The sequence below is a fragment of the Sinocyclocheilus rhinocerous genome, unplaced genomic scaffold, assembly GCF_001515625.1.
Source record: "Sinocyclocheilus rhinocerous isolate Xijiao unplaced genomic scaffold, SAMN03320098_v1.1 scaffold1164, whole genome shotgun sequence".
Lineage (NCBI taxonomy): Eukaryota > Metazoa > Chordata > Actinopteri > Cypriniformes > Cyprinidae > Sinocyclocheilus > Sinocyclocheilus rhinocerous.
The window spans coordinates 411,992-434,763 of NW_015643253.1; the positions used below are offsets into that span (position 1 = coordinate 411,992).

A 22,772-nucleotide genomic window follows, 5' to 3' on the forward strand; every position below is an offset into this window, starting at 1 on the left:
GCATATTACTTTTCTAAGGTAATGCACCTTTAAAAGGTATTTTTCAATGCCATCACTGAGATAACTTTTCAGACTAAAAAAAGATTATATGTACGAAGTTGTTTTAGATCTCTAAATGTACAATTTTTGCAATTTTTTTCTAACACTTTTTTTTTTTCGTAATTACGCACAGGTTTAAAAAATTGCGACACACAAACGGTCCCCATCCATTTGAGGTGAATTAAAAGAGCTCTTGCCAAGATCTGGCCATGCACTTAGCTGAAATGACATTATCTTCATTCCTTACATCAGCTTGTTTGCGGTAAAAGACAGTATCAGTTTATTAACTAAAGGCAGGATGCATTTATCTAGAAGGTCATTGTGTTCTTCAGTCTCGAATAATTAGGCATTTTGACAGCCACGTCCACAGTGATACAATAAAATCATATTAGTTGTCTTTTAAAGAAATAGTTTAAACAAAAATGAAAATTTGCTAAACAATTTAATCACCCTCGGGCCATTTAAGATTTAAATGAATTTGTTTCTTCACTGAAACAGATTTGGAGAAATTTAGCTTTACATCATTTGCTCACCAGTGGATCCTCTGCAGTGAATGGGTGCCATCAAAATGAGAGTTCAAAAAGCTGATAAAAACATCACGGTAATCCACACGACTCCAGTCCGTCAATTAATGTATTGTGAAGTGAAAAGTTACATGTTTGTAATAAACAAATCCATCTTTAAGACGTTTGTAACTTTAAACCGTTGTTTCTGCCTAAAATACGAGTCCTCTATCCAGAATATTGCTAACCTGATGGCACCCATTCACATCATGGATTACCTAAGGTTGAGTAAAAGTTCAGCAAATTTTCATTTTTGGGTTAACTATTCCTTTAATTTTTTTGTAGTACAATTTAAATATCTATCTATCTATCTATCTATCTATCTATCTATCTACCTATGTCCATCCGTCTGTCCATCCATGTCTGTCTTCCAACTTCTTCAAAGATTACTTCTCTATGTATTTTCTTGTCATATCATATAAAAGAGCCGGTGATATCACGTGAAAACTGAAGTCCACTGTTAATCGGCCGATAAAAGACCCTTAGTGCATGGAATTAGAGAGGATTACAGTTCACTCAAACAAAGAAGCACCTCCTCCCCCTCATCCCTGGCTTGGCTCCTTGGCTATGAGGATGGGATTGCCCCTTGGGCAGCTAGCCTCTTGGAGAGTAGCCACTGGTTCATTTGCTTGTGTCAAGAATAGCCTACTTTCAGGCTAGCTGCAGTAAATTTGCTCTGAGCCTCATTGTAATGATTAATAGTTCAGCCATTGCTGGATGATTCATTTAAAGTATTAGTGCAAGGTTCTATGAAAATATTTAGGTGATGAGGAAGAGGGAAAAGTTTTCCTATAGTTTACAGCAGCCTACAGAATGTGTATAGTGTTTTTAAGCCCTTTAGGTCTATTTTCTTTTAAAATATATATTTCTTTTAAAATTAATTTGCCAATGCACCATTTCACACCAGCTGATTTACCAGAGCTATTTGATATTATAGTTTCACAAAATTACCTAATGAATTGTTTTTTGGGGAAAAAAATATAAAACACACAAGAAATTTTAATACTAAAAACCCACTATCCATGTTATCAGATTACACTGAATAAATTCCTTTATTATATTATATATGTTCTATATTAGCATTTATTTATTTATTATTATTATTATTATTATTATTAGGCTATTATTATTATTACATAATGCTGTAGTCCTGTTCCACGTGTGTGTGTGTGTGTGTGTGTGTGTGTGTGTGTGTGTGTGTGTGTGTGTGTGTGTGTGAAGATTACTTCTCTATGTATTTTCTTGTCATATCATATAAAAGAGCCGGTGATATCACGTGAAAACTGAAGTCCACTGTTAATCGGCCGATAAAAGACCCTTAGTGCATGGAATTAGAGAGGATTACAGTTCACTCAAACAAAGAAGCACCTCCTCCCCCTCATCCCTGGCTTGGCTCCTTGGCTATGAGGATGGGATTGCCCCTTGGGCAGCTAGCCTCTTGGAGAGTAGCCACTGGTTCATTTGCTTGTGTCAAGAATAGCCTACTTTCAGGCTAGCTGCAGTAAATTTGCTCTGAGCCTCATTGTAATGATTAATAGTTCAGCCATTGCTGGATGATTCATTTAAAGTATTAGTGCAAGGTTCTATGAAAATATTTAGGTGATGAGGAAGAGGGAAAAGTTTTCCTATAGTTTACAGCAGCCTACAGAATGTGTATAGTGTTTTTAAGCCCTTTAGGTCTATTTTCTTTTAAAATATATATTTCTTTTAAAATTAATTTGCCAATGCACCATTTCACACCAGCTGATTTACCAGAGCTATTTGATATTATAGTTTCACAAAATTACCTAATGAATTGTTTTTTGGGGAAAAAAATATAAAACACACAAGAAATTTTAATACTAAAAACCCACTATCCATGTTATTTATCAGATTTGAATAAATTCCTTTATTATATTATATATGTTCTATATTAGCATTTATTTATTTATTATTATTATTATTATTATTATTAGGCTATTATTATTATTACATAATGCTGTAGTCCTGTTCCACGTGTGTGTGTGTGTGTGTGTGTGTGTCGTTCGTGCATCAAGATGGCGGTGGCTCCTGATAGCAGAGTGCTCTCCTACAGTGTTTATAAATGGAGCTCCTACTCTTCTACATATTTACCCGAGTGAGTAACGCACATTAAACACTCACATTGAGACTCTTGTGCTCTTAAATATACATACACAGTATATAACTCTGTAATATTAATCAAATCCATGGCTTTATCTAACAAACGGGCCGAGCTACAGCAGACGGGCACATATACATAAAGCAGGCGCAAATGTATAAACTGCAAACAAAACAGCAAGCGAATTCTATAATTTTAAGTTTCATATTAATGTGCATCTGGATGTGCGGAAGTGGGGAAACGGCTATAAATGTGTGGAAATGTGCAGATGTGACAGTCATGTTAGCATGCTAGGTTAGGCTAGTACGAAGCAGCCCATATGAGTTTATACGGTTAACACGCCTGAAATACACTTGATGTTTTTTATTTTTACATGTCTTTATACAGATCATGATGCTCTTTTAAGAACCTGACAGGTGTCTTACTGCACTGTGTTTGTTTACTCTTAAAATATAATCGAGATGCAGTATGTAGCCGGTTAGCTACATTGCTAGTAGTGAACTGTTGTTATGGAAGTAAATAAACCGCAAATCGCTGAAAGCAGTATTTATTTTAAAAAATCTGGTCGGAATACAAGTTAATTAGACTACACGTACTGTCTTAGAATACATAAATGCATAAAGATCCAATGGTGGCTAATGCTAAACTGTTGGAATATGACACCGTGAGAGTCACAGACTATTTTTATCTCCTCTTTTAATCTTCTTCTGTTGATGTACGATCTACGAGTTTTGAAACACAGCCAATGAGCTGGTTGGTTATTGAGTCTAACCTATAATATCCATGCAATTTTTGTCATGTAAAATGGATCATATATTACTAATTTGCATCCCTTCTTTGTAATCTTTGTATCAGATGTGACAGCTAGAGGAAAATGTGCTGTAGACTGACATAAACAGTGCATGCGTTCATGCATTAATCAGTAGTGAAACATTATTGTTGTGACACCCGTGTACTCTTGCCAGTTTTGTTTTTGCTCCTCACCTCAAGCTTACATGCTTTATGAACTAGCAAGCAGAACTGTGTTAGACTTGGTATAACCAGCATAATCCAATTGCAAGCATGATTGTATAAACAAGTCAGATTTGTGCATGCATTCGTTTTTAAGCGTGCATCACCACAGAAAGGCCATAAAAGCACTGGATACTTGTGCTTTCATGGTGACAGCATAATGTTATGGAAGATCAGAACAACTTTCCATCATGCATGCATGAAAAAGTGGGGGAAAAAGTTTTAAAGAATGTTTATGGTGCCTTACGCTTTTGTTTAACTATTTCTTATTTTGTTTGCTTGCAGGAATATTTTAGTGGACAAACCTAGCGATCAGTCTTCCAGGTGGTCATCTGAGAGCAACTACCCTCCTCAGGTAAATTATGTTCATGCCTTTCAGTGTTGACCTGAGCTGGATAATAGTTCCTATTATGGGGGGGGAGAACAGAAGACATGTAAAAAACCTCATTCAAAATGTGAATAAAAACCATAGTATATCATTGACACTAAAATAACACTGTCTTTTATTCAAATTTTCAGATTGTTTGTTCTGTGAATGCTTTGCAGACAGATTCAGTGCTCACTAATTACATAAGTTTTTATTATTATAATAATAATAATAAAAACACATTTCATTATAAAGTGCATTTCTCACACTCAAAGCGCTACAATGCAATATAAAAGTAAAACATGTCCAAAAAAATAAAAATTAAAAATGGGGAAAAAGAATCAAAAGTTCTCTATGCCTTAACAAGTATTGGTATTTGGCTTCAGAGATGTGCGTTTCAATTTTGAAAGTTGTTGATATTAGCATGCCTGGTCTGTGTCACTGTGTCTTGCTTTCATCTTCTTTTGGAAAGAGGAAGCCTCTTTTCTTTGCCGGCCTTGTGGCACAGACCATTGCAGCACAGACAGACTTGTGGTTAGGCAATAAAGAAATCAAAAGTGCATGTTGGCGGTACAGTAGCACGTGCCCTCAACTCTTAACCTTCAGCCCAAACTCAAAGCCTTGTGTTCTCTCACTCGTGTCCTTCCACTCTCATCCTTTCACTTAAAAAAATACAGTTACCCTCTGCAGAGATTAGAACTATACGAAATCATAGTTCCTGTCGTTATCAAGTTTTTTTCCCCCAGAAATTACCTCTCTAAATGTTGTCATCACAGAAAGTTCAATCAATATTTCATCTTTTTTTTTTTTAACCAAGCTCTTAGTGCAGGCGGTCATCAGTGTTGGTGGACGGAATATCGTAGTCAGTCCGTGTGAAATATTTTCCTCTCCCTTCCTGTCTTCAATGACAGTAGCCCATTCATTTTTAGGGTCTCTAAGCAAGCTGCGTTTGTATCGAGCAATAATTTACAAGCTGTGATTGCGGGCTGTTCTGTCATAGATGTCTACAGTTGATTGAGTTGTTTTCATGAGAGCAGCATGAGTAATATAAACTCCTCCTGTCCACCTGCATCTGAAGTGGGTGTTGTCACTCGCAGTCTCTGGTCATTTTGATCAAGTGTGTCCTTATAGGCACCAAAGACACAAGAACAGAACTTCTTTGTGTTCTGTAATGTTCACAGAGGCACTTAAAGGGTTAGTTCACCCAGAAATGAAAATTAGGCTGCGTTTTACTCACCCCCGAGGCATCCTAGGTGTATATGACTTTCTTCTTTCAGACGAATCCAGTCGGAGTTATATAAAAAATTGTCTTTGATCTTTCAAGCTCTATCATTTCAGTCAGCGGGTGTTGCATTTCTTCAGTCCAAAAGACCTGAAATAAAAAGCGCCCTTCCATAAAAAAAAGTGTCTCACGCGGCTCCGGGGGGTGAACAAAGGCCTCCTGTAGCGAATCGATGCGTTTTTGTAAGAAAAATATCCATATTCAAAACGTAATAATCACTTGAATCTAGCTTGCGCCAGCAGTTGTACACAGAAGCAGTTCCAGGGAGCGTGACGTATGAGGTCAGCGTTGCGCATGCGCCGGTGAGTCTCGTGAAAACCAACGTTTGTTTACAGGATCAAAAGAAGCAAAGTTTCCTTACTTTAGCAAACGAAAACCAGTCTCCTCTTGGCTTATATCGAAATCCTCCGACATTCTTCTTTACAAATCCTCGTTTTGTACTTCTAATTGTTTTGTTTTGATCTCTCCGTTTCGTTTCCGCGTGCGTCACTTCTGAGCGGCGCATGCGCAAAGCTGAGAGGAATTTTACATCCATAATGGATAGTAATAGATACTGTCAACTCTCAAGGAGGAAAGAAATATCAGAAAAGTGGCCCATACAACTTGTTGCCCTGTTTTCCAAGTTTTGTGAAGACATACGCCACTGTTTAAATATTTGGGATTATGCTTATCAAAGCTATGTTTATTTGATCAAAAATACAGTAAAAACAGTAATATTTTGAAATATTAGTGCAATTTGAAATAACGGTTTTCTAGTTAAATGTATTTTATTGTTATTTACTCCTGTGATGGTAAAGCTGAATTTTCATCAGCCTTTACTCCAGTCTTCAGTGTTACGTAATCCTCCAGAAATCATTTCTTGTTATTATCAATGTTTAAAACAGTTTTGCTGTTTAATGTTTATGGAAATCACAATACATTTTGAGTAGAATAGAAAGTTCAAAAGAACAGAATTTATTTGAAATATAAGTATTCTGTAACATTATACATGTCTCTACTGTCACACTTTTGATCAATTGAATACATCCTTGCTGAATAAAAGTATTAATTTATTTTAAAAAAATCTTACTGACCAACCCCATACTTTTCAATAGTAATGTGTGCTAGTTTTGAGGGGTAACTGACCAAAATTTAAGTTGTTATTCACTGAAAGTCTTCTCCCTGTTACAGCATTCAAATCACATTCATGCTTACAAAACATCCTTGATGTCAAATCTGGTGCGACTGTTTGATAATGCACAAGTGTGAATGATATTAGAAACGGGTCTAGATTTGCTCTTGTGGTAAAGGTACATTTTTTTGATTAAAGGGTTATTTCACCCAAAAATGAAAATTCTGTCATTAATTACTTACCCTCATGTTGTTCGAAACCCGTAAGACCTTCGCTCATCTTCGGAACACAAATGATGCGAGCGTGTGGCGGTGCTCACCCAGATCCGGCGTGATGACGTCATTACGCCGGATCTTGGTCAGCACCGCCACACGCTCGCATCATGATACTGTCGTGAACGCGCGTCCACAAGTGACGCAGTAGAGTCGAAAATGTGGAATAAAGTCGTTATTTTTGTTTTCTTTGCGCAAAAAAGTATTCTCGTAGCTTCGTAACTTTACAGTTGAACCACTGATGTCACACGGACTACTTTGTCGATCATCTTGGTACTTTTCTGGACCTTGAACGTGGTAGTTACCTTGCTGTCTATGGGAGGGTCAGAGAGCCCTCAGATTTCATCAAAAATATCTTAAATTGTATTCCGAATTGTCTTACGGGTTTCGAACAACATGAGGGTGAGTAATTAATGACAGAATTTTCATTTTTGGGTGAACTAACCCTTAAGTGTAAAGTTATCAGTGTTTTACAGATGACTGTTTTTGATCATCATACATTTTGATATTGATCGTCTTGGCTAGAACATTTCGGTTTAGAATTGCTTTGGAATAACAATGTTTTTTTCTACTACTCAGTACTTGATCTTAAAACTGGAGAGACCAGCTATCGTTCTGAGCATCATCTATGGCAAATATGAGAAAACCCATGTGTGTAACCTGAAGAAGTTCAAGGTTTTTGGAGGCATGAGCGAAGAAAACATGACAGAACTCTTGTCTAGGTGAGACTTGTGGGAAAATGTTAGTTTGTGTTTACAGTCTACCTACAGGCTAATCTTTATGTCAGATAAGCTTTACGGGCTCTTAGCTTTTAGGCCATCTTGAGAGCAGGTGACTAAACTTGGTAATAGGGCATCAGAACACAAACATTTTATAAAAAATTGCTTATAGTGTCTCTTGCGATGTGAGTTATGTTTGGGGAAATGGCTTCTTGTGATGTGATGAGGTCATTGACTGTCTTTCTCATCTAATCCTAGTGGCCTTAAGAATGACTTCAACAAGGAAACATTCACGCTAAAGCACAAGATCGATGAGCAGATGTTTCCCTGCAGGTTCATTAAAATAGGTGAGTGTTTACGGAAAGAGCGAGCTAAAGACCTGGTGAACTCACATGGTGACACATTTAGGGGAAAGATCAGTCATCACATGATTTCAGAGGAAGACAATGAGTTGAGTGAGTGATTTGAATGACTCTGCAAGTCTTTGACGGAACAAACAAGTGCTTGTGTGAACGCTGAACTCTTTTGACAAGACATTTTTCTCTTGTAATGTCACATGCTGTCTGTTTCAGACATTGAAATCTCTGAGAGTCGTGTGAGAATAGAACATTTGAAATAAAGTTTTTTTTTTAAGCTGTACATCTGCAGTTTGTCAGCATATGTGTGAATGTCCTCTCTTGATGCTGTCTATGTGTGTTTGGTTACGTACAGTGCCTCTGATGTCATGGGGCCCCAGCTTTAACTTCAGCATCTGGTATATTGAGTTACACGGCATAGAAGATCCAGACGTTGTCCAGCCCTGCCTTAACTGGTACAGTAAGGTGAGTTGTGTCCAAACATCCACATCCATCTTTGAGGATGAATCTCACAAAAAAATGTTAAGTTCATAATTCACCCCAAAATGAAAAGAACCATTTTAGGACCATTCATAATTTTCTTTTGTTTTTTCTCCATCTGTATGCACTGGTACATAGTGACATGAAAATATGGATCTAAAAATGGGTGGCAAATTTGATATATATATAAAAAACTATATATGTATGTATCTGCATAATAGAAAATGCTTATTTCAAAATATGCCATTATTAACCACCCACTGCTAAAGGGTAACACATAAGTCACGCAGCATGTGAAATAAAGTAATAGTAATATTACATAGTAATATATATTTCCTGTTTTTTTTCTGTATGCTTTATTTCAGTAAACTGCGTCATTGTCTTTGTATGTCATAACAATTAACAGTTTTTAAATTGCCAAGCTGTTCCAGTAAGAAAAACATTCATGTTTTTATAACACTCACACTCCATTTGCACATGCAGTTTCATGCAATATTAAGCATGGATTGATGGCACGTTACAGCTAAAGTGGTTTGTTTTTTTCCCCGACAGTACCGTGAACAGGAGGCCATCCGCCTGTGCCTGAAACACTTCCGGCAGCACAACTACACAGAAGCCTTCGAGTCCCTGCAGAAGAAAACACGGATCGCTCTCGAGCACCCCATGCTCACACACCTCCATGAGCGGCTGGTCTTCAGAGGAGACTTTGACGCCTGCGAGGAGCTCATAGACAAAGCCGTGAGAGGTACCTCACCCTGTGTTTCATCATATGGATCTGTGCCACATTCATTAAGCAAGGAATGTGGGCATGTTGGTTCACTGTAGGCAACAGAATGGTTCTGGATTATAATCGTGTTACTGTGCAAGCAAGTACATCCTTGTTGACATTTTATGTCAAATAAAGATGAGATCCACTCAAACGGTCTGTTTCACTCGATGCAGAAAAATGCTTCTTAAAATACACTGCTCTCACTGTTAGAGAGATTTTGATAAACTTGCAGCATTATGGCACAATTGTATTATTATACAGCAGTATGTACTTCAAAAATAAATGACTCAAAGCTTTAGTTCCTCGTATTCTCACTATTTGAATAGTGATTATTTACTGCTTTGCAAAACTTGTTTTTCACATACTCCCACCTGAACTAATATTTGCCTGTTGTACTGACTGAAGGGTGCAGGTAAAAAATGAGGAACTATGGATTTCATTAAAATGACCAAGATTTTAACATTCCAATTCATTTTAAATAACACAATGAGTCAAAATGAAAAAACAAAAAAAATGACCAATGTGCTGCTTTTTGACACAAACTTGTGGGTGGTTTCACACGAACACAGGTGAGAGCTATATTTTCGATAACAGTGTTGGTCATATGTCAGTAATGTGCAACTTAAAAGTTCACCTGGGGCCTCATTTATAAAATACTGCGTAGAAAGCATCCTAAATTAGATTTTACGATCATTTCTCAAAGTGCGTACGTGTGATTCATAGAACGAACGTATGCACAGAAAATGAAAAGAGCACCTGACAATGTCCAAATCTTTTACAAGCGGCAAGAATGGCTTATATTTCCAAAACTCGGGCAAACAAAAGTGCATTACAATCAGTAATTACGTCCCCACTGGATGCAACAAATGCCCCGTTTGTAATGGGTTTTATTGGTTTTGTCTTGTCGCGCATGGAAACCATAGACTGTATGATAGAAACACAGTATGGTAAGGCGCGTAACATTTCTGTCACACGCTTGAGGTCCAGCCAATCACAACGCACTGGATAGCTGACCAATCAGAGCACACCTCGCTTTTCAGAACGATGCGCTTTGTAAAAATCGATGCGTTTCAGAAAGGCGGGGCATAGAGGAGAAACAATAATGTACATTATGTGGAAAATAATGTGGTTTTTTTACCTTAAACCGCATAAACACATTGCATTACACCAAATACACAAAATAATGTTCTTTTCAGCAACATCATATGACCCCTTTAAGAGATATCAGTCTTCCCCAATTCAAGTAGATAGGAGTTGGCTGTGTATGACCAAAATAGCTGCTCAGAGACATTGCAGATATGGCCACAGAGTGAACTGACTTCTTAAGTCAAGTCGATTTTCTGCAAATCGCCACGAACACACAGTAACACGTTACCATGTTTAAATCTGCTCTACAGACAAAACAAATAGTCGATCCAATCTTGTGCTGTCAGGCTGGTCAAGAGCAAATACTGTGTTTACAGATTTTTAGAAGGAATCTTCTTCTACATATTAGGATGGGATAGGATTTTACACACTTGACCTTTAAAGTTGTTCGCAATTGCATTTCATGTTATTACATGTTCTCTTTAGTGGTCACAGTGTAAATTTACGGTAATTAGAACCTAATGTACACTTGGATTGTTTCCCGCTCAGAGAGCATGCATTAGCAAATTAAAGTGCACCCTTGACTCTTTATCTGTTCTCTTCCAGATGGTTTGTTTAATCAGTACATCAGCCAGCAGGATTATAAGCCACGCTGGAGTCAGATCATCCCCAAATGTAACAAAGGTACGACAGCAGCCCACAGAGCACAGAAGTGGCAGCCTCTTGCTCTGAATCTGAACGCTGGACTCCAGGGAATCCATGTCTGCTGTATTAAATTACTTCAGGACTGTATTGATATTCAGTGTGCTTGCTCCTGATACACACAACTTTCAATTCACTTCTGTTCTTTCTCGTTTGTTTTCTGAATAGGTGACAGTGATGATAACAGGCCGGGCATGAGAGGAGGTCATCAGATGGTCATTGATGTTCAGACAGGTACTTTTTATGTTAGATGGCTGATTTGCAAAGTTTCTGATTGGGCAGTTATCACAGCACTGTTTAGCTTGTCCTGTCTTACTTGTAGTGGAATGCATGCTAAGACTGCATTTAGCTCCGCTGTTGTGAGTTAAGGGCTGTTTTAAATGTGCGTGTGAATCTGTGAGCTTGTTGTTAGAGGAACAATCGATCCCGCAGCCCTCGTGTTGCCCTGTGCGTTTAAACTGACCTAAAGTAACCTGTTCTACAGCTCAGCTCACGCTCAATAGCTCAAACAACTGTCTCTGCTTATCACCATGGCGACATCAGCCTTTCAACCTTAGCACACAGCTGCCTTTCAAGAATATGATGATTTATAACAGCTTTAAAAACAACATAATAGTTTTCATCTTTCGATTCCATATTGAGTTTCTTTCAAAGGTGTAAAACACCTCACCCACTCACCGTTGCTTTCTCTTTCTCTCTCTGTTTGGCAGAAACCGTGTATCTTTTTGGTGGCTGGGATGGAACGCAGGACTTGGCTGATTTCTGGGCGTACAGTGTGAAGGAGAACCAATGGGCCTGTATCTCCAGGGATACAGAGAAAGAGGTAAAAGAGGGATTTTTTTTTTCAATTATTACTCAGCTGAATGGGACTAAAATCTGCTAGATGTTTCCATCATGTCATCGAGTTTCACATACTTCACTGCGCTTTCTGTGCAGAGTGCACTGAGTGATGTGTGCTCTTTCATCTGTAGGTTACTTAGATGAGAATGTTTGACTCGTAGAAATGAGGAAGAGAATGAAATGATTGCAATGGAAAATATGTAGAGTGACACCACAGTGCTGATGGAAGTTATAATTGAGATCTCTTTGGCTGCTTAAATCTGCATAAATCTCAGTAGGGGTTCAATCCCTGACTGGCTGGCAGCACCAGCCACTGGCAGGTCACCTGACCTGCCAGTGGTTGGTGGCAGCTGGCAGTCTGATTCTGGTAGGTCACATGAGCTGCCAGTAGTTGGCTGCCTGGTGGCTATCAGTCTACTTCCTTTGCAAGTGTAAGGAACCATTGATTTATGGCAGACTTTGTTTTGCTCTCCTCCTACTCTAACTTTAGGAATAATATTATTATTTTTTATTGTACATTTGTTCATATGACTTTATTCTTTTCATGATCAACGTAACAAGTGAACGCATTAAATCAGAAATGAAAGTGGCTGGCTGCAATGAATGGATGAGCGTCAGTCAGGATCCAGTCAGGATCACGGCCATTTGTCTCCTTTATTCAGGATAACCCTCCCTTAAACGTCGATGATATAAAAGAGTAGATTCAAAAGAATACATTAATAATAAAACAATTAAAATAAAAAAATATAAAAACCTAATGACTTCCAAATAGGAAAATCTGACTTCAATCAGTAGTTGCATAACTGGCTGGTGTGACCCGACAGTGGATGGTTTTATTTTTTATTTTTCTCAAGTGTAACTGACAACAATGTATAATTTACTTATCTAGTTTACATGCCCAAAGATTTGATAACATGAATCTCTCAAATTTTGGATATTCCAGTGACTTCTTGAGTTCTTCCTCTGAACGCCTATTATCGTGTCCTGGTACCTTGTAAAAACAACTTTATTCTCTGAGAGACTTTTTTGTTTTTTTTGGAAAAATAAAATGTGTGTGCTCTATATATCAGTTGATTTATAGGTAATCTGAGTAAGAGGTGAAAACTATAAAGGTTGTGATATATTTATTTTAGAACGGTCCCAGTGCTCGTTCGTGTCACAAGATGTGCATCGACTCTCAGCGGAGGCAGATCTACACGCTGGGCCGTTATCTGGACTCCTCCGTCAGAAACAGCAAGTCACTGAAGAGTGACTTCTACTGCTATGACATTGACGCCAACACATGGACTCTCCTAAGCGAAGACACGTCCGCTGATGGAGGACCCAAACTCGTTTTCGACCACCAGGTATGCATTTTAAATTACACAACCTATGTTCAGGATATATGCCCACATACCACCAGGAGTCTCCATTTTACAGGTTTACGATGAACAGTTCAGTATCTCTCAGGTTTTTGGACAAAACCTCTCTTTATCTCTCTCAGATGTGCATGGACTCTGAGAAGCACATGATCTACACTTTTGGTGGTCGGATTCTGACGTGTAACGGCAATGTGGATGACGGCAGGACGTCAGAACCTCAGTTCAGCGGGCTTTATGCGTATCACTGTCTAGCTGGCAGCTGGAGTTTGCTCAGAGAAGACTCGTGTAACGCTGGGCCAGAGGACATCCAGTCACGCATCGGACACTGCATGCTCTTCCACACAGTCCGTCTCCTTAGTAACGACCCATAAAGCGCTCTGAGCTGCAACTCAGATATTTTACATGTTAACCTGAAATTTTTAATAGATGCATTTGTGGCATTATTAATGTGAATTAGGGCTGGGCAAATAAAATTTTAGGTTACTATATATATATATTCTACATTATTTTATATTATTTTGTTAAAGTAAAATAGTATATATACACACACACACGCGAATGAGATTTTCCAATAAGAATAAGAAAGTTGATTTCAAAAATGGTTTATGAGAGAGGTGATTGGTCCATTTATTCATTTCTTTGGTGTTTATTGGATTAAAAATATTGGTGTTTAATGGAATTTATGGGTGGTTTTGACAACAAACTTGATGTGATAATTTTTCTTTTCTCTCCCACAGAGAAATCGCTGCTTGTACGTTTTCGGAGGTCAGAGGTCCAAAACTTACTTGAATGATTTCTTCAGTTACGATGTTGATGGTGACCATGTGGAGATCATCTCGGATGGCACCAAGAAGGACTCAGGCATGGGTATGAAGTCATTAGCAAGCTGTAGATTTGTGAAAATACTGGCGATTATTTATTTTTTGTCGTACTGTAACAATGGCTCTTACAAAGCCGTGCCCTGAGAAGACTCCTTAAAAGGAGAGCGGAGGAATCTTGAGCATGAAGGTGACATCATGTTTAAAAATAGGGTTGAATCAGGTGGGGATTATGTCACTGCTGTGGCCTGTTATGTGCAGCTGAGGCGAACATGTGATCTATTGCAGTCCTACTGTTCAACAGCTAAATCAACTTGACGTCATCTGTCTTCTTGATGCTGATATACACAGATCTGCTGGTCTGGATGATAGTAGTGAACGTTTCTCGTGAGGATTGTCCTGATGATGGGTGAATATTGCAGCAAATTCCTGAGCAGGGAGACAAGGTTTTTGAGGTTACAACATGTTGCTCTACAAAGAACGGCACGCACTCTGCCTCTCATCAAGATATTGTCCTCTAATGACTCGGCTTTAAATATGCATTTTAATATTTAAAGTCTTCACTGGTAGACTAGAAATTTGCAGCTTTAAATGACTCTAGTTATGTAAAACTGTTTTTTTTTTCTTTAGAAAATGCTAGTCTCACAGACACTATGATGGGGTGTTCAAGATGGTTTACTAGAGTATTGCTAGATGGTATTTTGTGTAGTTGCTAGGTGGTTACTTACTAACCCAAGTCTTTATGATATGCGGGGCCTTGCATAGGGCACAGATCCCTCTCTTCTTGAAATTAAGAGCTGTTTTTTTTACCCATGATTTAAAGTAACTTCACACCTTTCATCAAGGTGAAGTAGCACAATTTGAGGTGTTTTATGGCTGCTTTTGCAGAAAAACACAGCAGTGTTGTTGTTAACTGAAACTACCTTTTTCAGTGATTGAAAGCTGAAATAAAAGAAATATAAGTATTAATGAAAAACTTAAATGAAAATTGGAAAGGATGGCAACTAATTGAAATAAGCTTGAAGCACTAAAACTATTAAAACTGAAATAACAAAAATAAAGTATAGTGAAAATATATCAATTTGAAGTTCTTAGAACTTCTATTGGCTTCTGCAGAACTGAGTGAGTTCTTAGAAAATACTTCATGCCCACACACTTGTGGTGATTAGCTCACCTAACACACACTCGTTTGATTACTCACGTTAGCTACACACGCATACAAATGAAACTTGCATGCACAATCATGACTTACAACAATGGAGAAGAATTTGGTGTGCAGACAGGTCATAATGTCTGCACACCTAACAAAGCAGACTTTGTAAAACGTCTGCTCAGCATGGAGAAGAATTTGGTGTGCAGACAGGTCATAATGTCTGCACACCCACATAATGTCTCCCAAATTTTTCTTCGCTTTCTCTATAGTCAGTAATTATAGCATGATATTGTGTCAAGCTCGGAGGAAGATACCAAATCGAACAGCCAGTTAACAGAGAGGAGAGACACAGAAGGTGAACGAGTGTGAGAGCTCTGTGAAGCCTGTGAGAGACTGTGCAGACACAGGCCTGTGACACACTTCCTGTTCCCATAAACAGATTGTGTAAAATCTCAATGGGCGACTTGACGCAATGAGAGAGTATAAAAAGACCTCTGTGTTCTTTCTGTTATCGCGTTAGAGAGAGATGTGTGTGCGACGAGGACAGGGTGTGACAGAAAGAGAACAAGAGCTAGAAGGCAGCAGAGAGAGACAAAAATAAGACTGAACAAAACACAATTTACCAGGAACGAAACAGTGAGCCCACAACCAGACCTTAAAGAATAGTTCACCCCCCAAAAATCATTTATCATGTAGCTCCAAACCGGGGTGATGTTTTATCACAAAATGTGTGTAAAATGGAATTACAGGCCAGTTGGCAGTGTGAAACCAATCAAGAGATTCAAACGACCTAAAGCTGTCCTGCTACTTTATTTAACTACTTGCTAAATAAACTAAATACTAATTTACAAAAATAAATAAATTATGAGAATGACATTTATTTGGGTTGAAACTGGAGGAAAATTGAAGAGACTAGATACCATGGAGTGATACAAGAGAAACGAAACTATTATTATATTAATAATAGTAAAATAATATATTATTTTAATATGATTTAAAATCAACAATAAATAAAAAAATGATAAAAATAGGCAAATTCTGTAAATTCACTTGCTAATGCAATATTTATAGCAATATAAAATGATTTAATATTTTTATTTGTTATTATATTAATATAGTATTAATCAAATATTTTAAAACCTTATTAAACATTAAAGGGGTCATATGATGCGATTTCAATTGTTCCTTTCTCTTTGGAGTGTTACAAGCTCTTGGTGCATAAAATATTTCGTATTATATCTCTAGTCATATTAATGTGATAAAGAAATAATGCAAAACTGTACCATTGGTAGAACATTTGTCGAGTTTGGCTGAAACCATAGAAAAAATAGAGGTGATTTGCATGTTTTTGTTTTTTTTTACAAATGATTACACCAAGCTTGCTACATCATGGCACTTTAAACAGTTTATGCCTTTTCTTAATGATCTAAGTTTAAGTCTTGTGTTTGTGTTGCAGTACCAATGACGGGATTCACTCAGCGTGCCACCATCGACCCAGAGCTCAATGAGATCCACGTTCTATCAGGACTCAGCAAAGACAAAGACAAACGCGAGGAGAATGTACGCAACTCCTTCTGGATCTACGACATTGCACGCAACAACTGGTGCGTGAGTTCTCGGACATGCTCTTCATCTGTACAGCAGTGCACGTTGAATGCTAATAAGTACACTAGACCTGTGTTTATGCGCTGTGGCCCTGAGGACAGCCTGAATCAGTAATCCACATAGTGCCTTCAGGCGCTTAATTCCTGAGACTTTAGATTGCCATACACTGCTAGAAAGGAAGAAAATCTTCAGTTATGATGAAAAAAACTTTCTTTCCTTCCTGCAATGCATGTTCTCTTTTCACTGCATTGAACAGCCTACTACATTGAATGATGCATATATGATGCCTGTAAATGTATCATACAAAAAAAAAAACCTTATATAAATTGTTCTCTGCTTGCACACGCATTGACTTGTGTTGAATATAGCGAGAGCAAAAGTTGTATTTCAAAGGCCCGCCTAACCTTCAGAAAGGGAGTTGGTGACCATCAAACAGGAACAGAATGTTCTCTGCTTGTGTGTGGGTCTGGCCGCCCGTGTCTGCATGTGCGCGCGTGTGTGTCTGTAAAATGTGCTTTGCGCTTAAACTGGGGTAGAAAAAAACCCTTTGTTCTGTACGCTAATTGAAGTAGTTGGCTTACAGCTTCTGAAAAATTGTTCTGTCAGTGTTTCCTTTGGATCTGGTGCACTGGCTTGTCATTTTGTTTAGTTGACTTGATTTGGGTGGGTGCATGTGTGTACACTTTTCTAGGACAGTATGCACAGTTTAGTATAATAGTGTGTTTGTGTGCAGGTCGTGTGTTTATAAGAATGACCAGGCGGTGAAAGAAAACCCCACTAAGGCCCTACAAGAAGAAGAACCTTGTCCTCGTTTTGCTCATCAGTTAGTCTATGATGAGTTGCACAAGGTAATGTAGATCATTTCACTTCCACACCCATGGTAAATATGAATTGAACTTTTATGAATAGTTTGGTGGTGTGGTTTAGGATTGGTTGGTTAGCGATCTGAGCTGATAACCCAAAGTTCCAAGTTAGGTTTCAACCTTAAAGGGATAGTTCACCCAAAAATGAAAATTCTGTCATCATTTACTCACCCTCATGTCGTTCCAAACCTGTATGACAAGGAAGTCAAGATTAAATTAAAATTGGACCCTGTTTATCTCTTAATACTTGATTTTTTTTCTTTTTTTTTTCTTTCTTGTTTGGTTAAATATCCTGTTTTAATTCAGAAGTATCTGGTCTATTGTGTATATTTTACCTTTTTAAAGAAGACCATGATTATATATCACAAATTGATTTTAAGTTACAAGATGCGACAACTTTCAAATTACAAGGTTGTAACCTGTGAACATTTGTAGAGACATTTAAATACAAATTATATTTACCTCTGCTTGACAGCTTGAGCTGATAAAACACCCATTTCCTTAATTGCTGTACTGATTAATCAAAGCAATTAGCAGGGGATTGATATGATGATATGGTACACAGGTGCATTACCTTTTCGGTGGAAACCCAGGGAAGTCCAGCTCACCCAAAATGAGATTGGATGATTTCTGGTCCCTAAAGCTGTGCCGCCCTTCCAAAGAATATCTGCTTCGACACTGCAAATACCTCATTCGCAAATACAGGTACAAATAGACTTTTATATGAATACGAAAGTGCTTCACCTGTTACAATCTGCTGTTCACAGACTCATTATTCTGACCTCACAGTTCTTGATTAGGAAATTGTGCTTAAGAATAATGTTTACTGAATTACATAGTCTGGTCTCTCTTTGTCTGAAGCCAAAGAAAACTGTCAGATGCTCTTAGTTTCCAAAAGGCGCTAGGAAAATGTTTAGATATCTGTTCCATGTTAAATAGTTTGTGTCGAATGTTAATATGAAGAACATGATCTTGCTCTGATCCTGCTGTGATCTGAATGTAAACCATTAGGACCAGCTGTATTGTTATGTAATTGCAGTGTCATGCAGCACTGCAGTTAGTGATTAAATTACAGCAGTAGTTTTCCATTGGTGCATGTGATTTCTGCTCACTTTGTGCCATCTGGTGGCCATATTTGGTTACTTAATGGAATAGTAGTGTTCCTAGAAAAAAAAAAATCTGTCCTCATTTTTTACATTTAAGGTTGCAGTTTTTAAGGCACATTTAAACATGTTTACATTCTGGTTGCTGCCTTGTGTGTGTTTGCAGGTTTGAGGAGAAGGCTCAGACCGAGCCCTTGAATGCACTTAAATATCTGCAGAATGATCTGTCTCTTACCGTGGACCACACCGACCCCGATGAGACAAAAGAGGTCAGGACCCTCATGAAAAATGGTTACATTTTATGATTAAGCTTGTAGATAACAAACCTTTAAACTTTTGCAGTTGTCAGTTTTTGCGCATTTACATGAGTTTTAAAAGTTTGATTTCAGTTGGACTGAAGCAAAGTATCGTGTAAATGCTCGAGTCTGACTAGGCCCAATACACGTTTCATAAGTAAATGTGCTTTTTGTGTGTTTGTTTCCTGTAGTTCCAGCTCTTGCCCTCTGCTCTGTTCAAATCCAGCTCAGACTTCATTCCTCTAGGTGAGCGCTCTTTTTGATGAACACAATTGTCCTCCAATCACGTTCTTTTACTACAACTGAATATCAGCACAGAGTCTGCTCAAATATATTCATTAGTGCTTTGATACTTAATAATGATTTTCTTCATGACAGGCTTTTCAGATGTGGATCAGACGTACGCCCAGCGCACACAGCTGTTCGACACGCTTGTCAATTTCTTCCCAGACAATATGACCCCGCCCAAGGGTAACCTTGTTGACCTCATCACCCTGTAGCCACGCCCTACACAATAGACCACACCCCTCTTTAGACCTCTCAGACTCCTCCCACCCAAAACAGAAGTTATTTTTCTACATTTTTCACCCGAGGTGTGCCGTGCCCACCTACTATGTTTCCTCTTACAGAAGTAATGGCACTTAAACGTCACTGAGACTTATTTAAAATGCAGAAATATAATTTTGTACTCTGGATTGCTTTTTTATTTTTTATTTTAAAAAGGTGTCAGAATTAGGTTTAAATCTGCATATCTGCCAAATTGAATTTTCTTTTTTTCTTTTCTTTTAAACAAACTTCTGCTTAGTTTCAAATCTGTTTCAGTTTTATCATTTACATTTTCTTTCATACAGGTTGAAATATAGGCGAGTTATCATAAAGGGGTGGTTTTGATTTATGAACTGTGTGATCAACAAGGGTTCCGTTCTGCCTTGCTATTTTAAATCATATTTTTTATGGACAAACATATGTGCGCTCATCAAGTGGAGGCCGAAGGCAAAGATCAGAGTGCCCTCTAGAGTCAGTTTTCTCACTCTAGTAGATCAATTCTGTTCAATCTCAATCCTGGATTTAAATACTGGCTTCCATCTAAACCTGCTGCTGCTATTGGATGCTGCCATGACATTAGTGCTCTCTTTGACTCTTTAATAGTGATGAAACACCTGATTCCATATGTTCTCATCCACAAATTTTAAAAGGTTAGATTTGCTATAGTGGCATGTTTGAGGTGTAATGCACACATTTAGGTACACAAGAACTGTTTTCCACTGTGTGTGTAGGAACGTAAATATTAGTAGCACATGATCATTCATGGCAACACTTACTTTATAACAGGTCATTATACTTGTATCCATTAGTGAATGGATGAACGAACACTTTGCTGCAATTAGACAAACCGAAGATGTGGATGATTAGAATTTTTGAAGTGTAGCTTGTGGCTGCTTTTGTCGGAGCTCCGTATCGTCCAGTTCATACTGCTTTGTTACACAGACTGTTCAGCTTACTGGTACCAACTCAAAGGAGCCTTATTGGGACCACTGAAGACAGAAGAGACCCCTCACTATTTATTATTAATATTATTATTTCTTGGTGAACTTGAGCCCTGAATGTCATATCTTATGTTCTGTTTCTCTCTATGATGTCATAGAGACGTCTATATGTGCCCTTCATTCCGTATGAGCTTCCGGATTGTTTACAATTCTGGACAGATGAAAGTGTGTTGGATGATAGTCTTCCATATAGTTCATCCATACATCTGGATAACTTGGGTCTCCATTTGTGCATTGTTAGTTTAACAGCAGTTATATTTGTTATTTGTCTCCCTGTGCACGAGTAGGAAGTGCTTGCCCTGCAAAAAAAAAAAAAAAAATTCAGTAATTAGATCGCTCTTAAATTTGCTGTAGTTTTGGCTTCACCCATGCAGAAACCAAAGGCTCAAAGAACCATGGGACAGTACATTATGCTTCACCCTGCTGATTGTGTCCTCCCAAGTGTCATATCTCAATTCCCTGAACTCAGTATTAGCTGTAATTTGGCTCTTACAGCGCACTGGAGTGTGGAAGTTTGACTTCTTTGTGATTTATAAGATTCAGTGCTCTTTATTTCTTTCCTGGCGTGAACGTAATTTGGGTGTAAATGATTTGGAATCCAGGGCTTACTTTGCCTTTCGTAGCTCTAGCAGTGTTTTTATGTCAGGAAGAAAGTAAAAAAAAAAAAAAGTATGAAAACAATGAAATCAAGGATACATGAGAGGATCGACACTTAAAACCGGAGACTTTTTGTCACACTTATGCCAAATACGTTTTCTTGCTTCATGAAGTGTACATTTCTGCAGTGTCGGAGATTAAATGACTTTTTCTTTTCCTCTCTCCTGGAAATCCTCATCTCGTCGAGCTCCCCTCTGCTCTTGAGCGAGGGCACATTGAGATGTCAGCACTACACTGTGGCTCTCATGAATGTGTAGAACCTATTAAAGAACTGCATTGTATGTAATGTACATAAAGAATAAAGATTGTATTTTGTTCAAGTTTTCTTAAATATTGTCTTGGTCTTCCTTTAACATAGACCTATAAAAACTCTCAGCATTTTTAGCCCATTAGTATTTTCACCAATCAAAAAAAATGGTTTTAAGCCAATTATTTCTATTTTTGCTGTAGTGTGTCAGTAGGAAATATCAGTTTACATTTCCAAACATTCTTTTTGCCATTAATTGATTAAGATTTTTGTATGCACAAGGAATCTGACAACAGCCAGTGCTCCACACAGAGATCTGATCTCACGAACAACTATTCTCTTTGGAATGACATGAAGAATCAGAAAAAACTGAGGCTGACTAAATCTAGAAGAACTGTAGCAACGTCTCCCAAGATGCTTGAAGAAACTTACCTGCAAAGCTACCTGAAATCTATGCACAAGTGTACCTAGGACAAAAGCTGTTTTAAACGCAAAGGTTGGTCACACCAAATGTTGATTTGATTTAGTTAATAGAAGTTAATTGGTAGGTTTCTTAAATCATCTTGGAGATGTTGCCACAGTTGTTTGTTTGCTTGTTTGGAAAGCTGTAAAGTGTTGACAATTTAGGTACCTTTTAATAATCTAGATTTAAGGTTAAAATTGATATTAATATTTTTATTTATATATGTATTTATTTATTTTTGTTGGGTTTTTTAGGTGCTGTAACTGGATGTCCCCACCCCACCCCCCAGCAAGGATGCATTAAATTGATCAAAATAGTGAAAAAAAATATATTCATCAAAGAATCCTGGAAAAAAGTGTAATGGTTTCCATAGTATAATTAAGTAGCACAACCATTTTAAAAGTTAATAATAGTAAGAAATATTTGAGCAGCAAATCAGCATAGAACAATTTCTGAAGGATCATGTGACACTGAAGACTGGAGTTATGACTGCTGAAATTTCAGCTTTGCATCACAGGAATAAATTCACTCAATTAACTTTTTAAATTAACTTTTGTGAACCTAAATTTCTTTCAAAACCATTTAAAAATCTTACATACCCCAAACCTTTGAACAGTAGTATACACATTTTGTTATCATTTAAGATGAAGTGCCACGACATGCTATGTCAACTATCTGAGAAAAAAACGCTTAAAAAAAACCCAAACATATTTATTTATATTAGAAATCATGGCCATCCCCGTCCGATCTGACGGAGATGCAGCTTCCAGTGTATCAGACCCCTGTCGTTTGCACACAGCAGCAAACTGACTTCAAATACAGAATACAACTATAAATTCAACCTTAACACTTTGGTGGAAGTACAACAGCTAAACGGAAACAGTAGTGAATCCCTTATATTGAAAATTTGTGTAGTGCATGTAAATACAATTTAAAAAAAAAA

At 37.7% G+C, this 22,772-nt stretch overlaps 1 protein-coding gene across 1 annotated transcript; it reads left to right on the forward strand.

Annotated features, from left to right (window-relative positions):
• Window positions 1–2,607: 2,607 nt before the first annotated feature.
• Window positions 2,608–21,144, forward strand: LOC107757245 (muskelin-like). Its single transcript, XM_016574661.1, has 18 exons — window positions 2,608–2,718; window positions 4,018–4,087; window positions 7,344–7,486; window positions 7,742–7,830; window positions 8,195–8,304; window positions 8,872–9,064; window positions 10,781–10,858; window positions 11,045–11,110; window positions 11,587–11,699; window positions 12,850–13,062; window positions 13,200–13,421; window positions 13,815–13,944; window positions 16,505–16,652; window positions 17,387–17,501; window positions 18,082–18,221; window positions 18,786–18,888; window positions 19,107–19,161; window positions 19,294–21,144. Exons 1-18 carry the CDS (start codon window positions 2,639–2,641, stop codon window positions 19,413–19,415), a joined length of 2,190 nt encoding a protein of 729 aa, XP_016430147.1. The 5' UTR covers window positions 2,608–2,638; the 3' UTR covers window positions 19,416–21,144.
• Window positions 21,145–22,772: the final 1,628 nt, after the last annotated feature.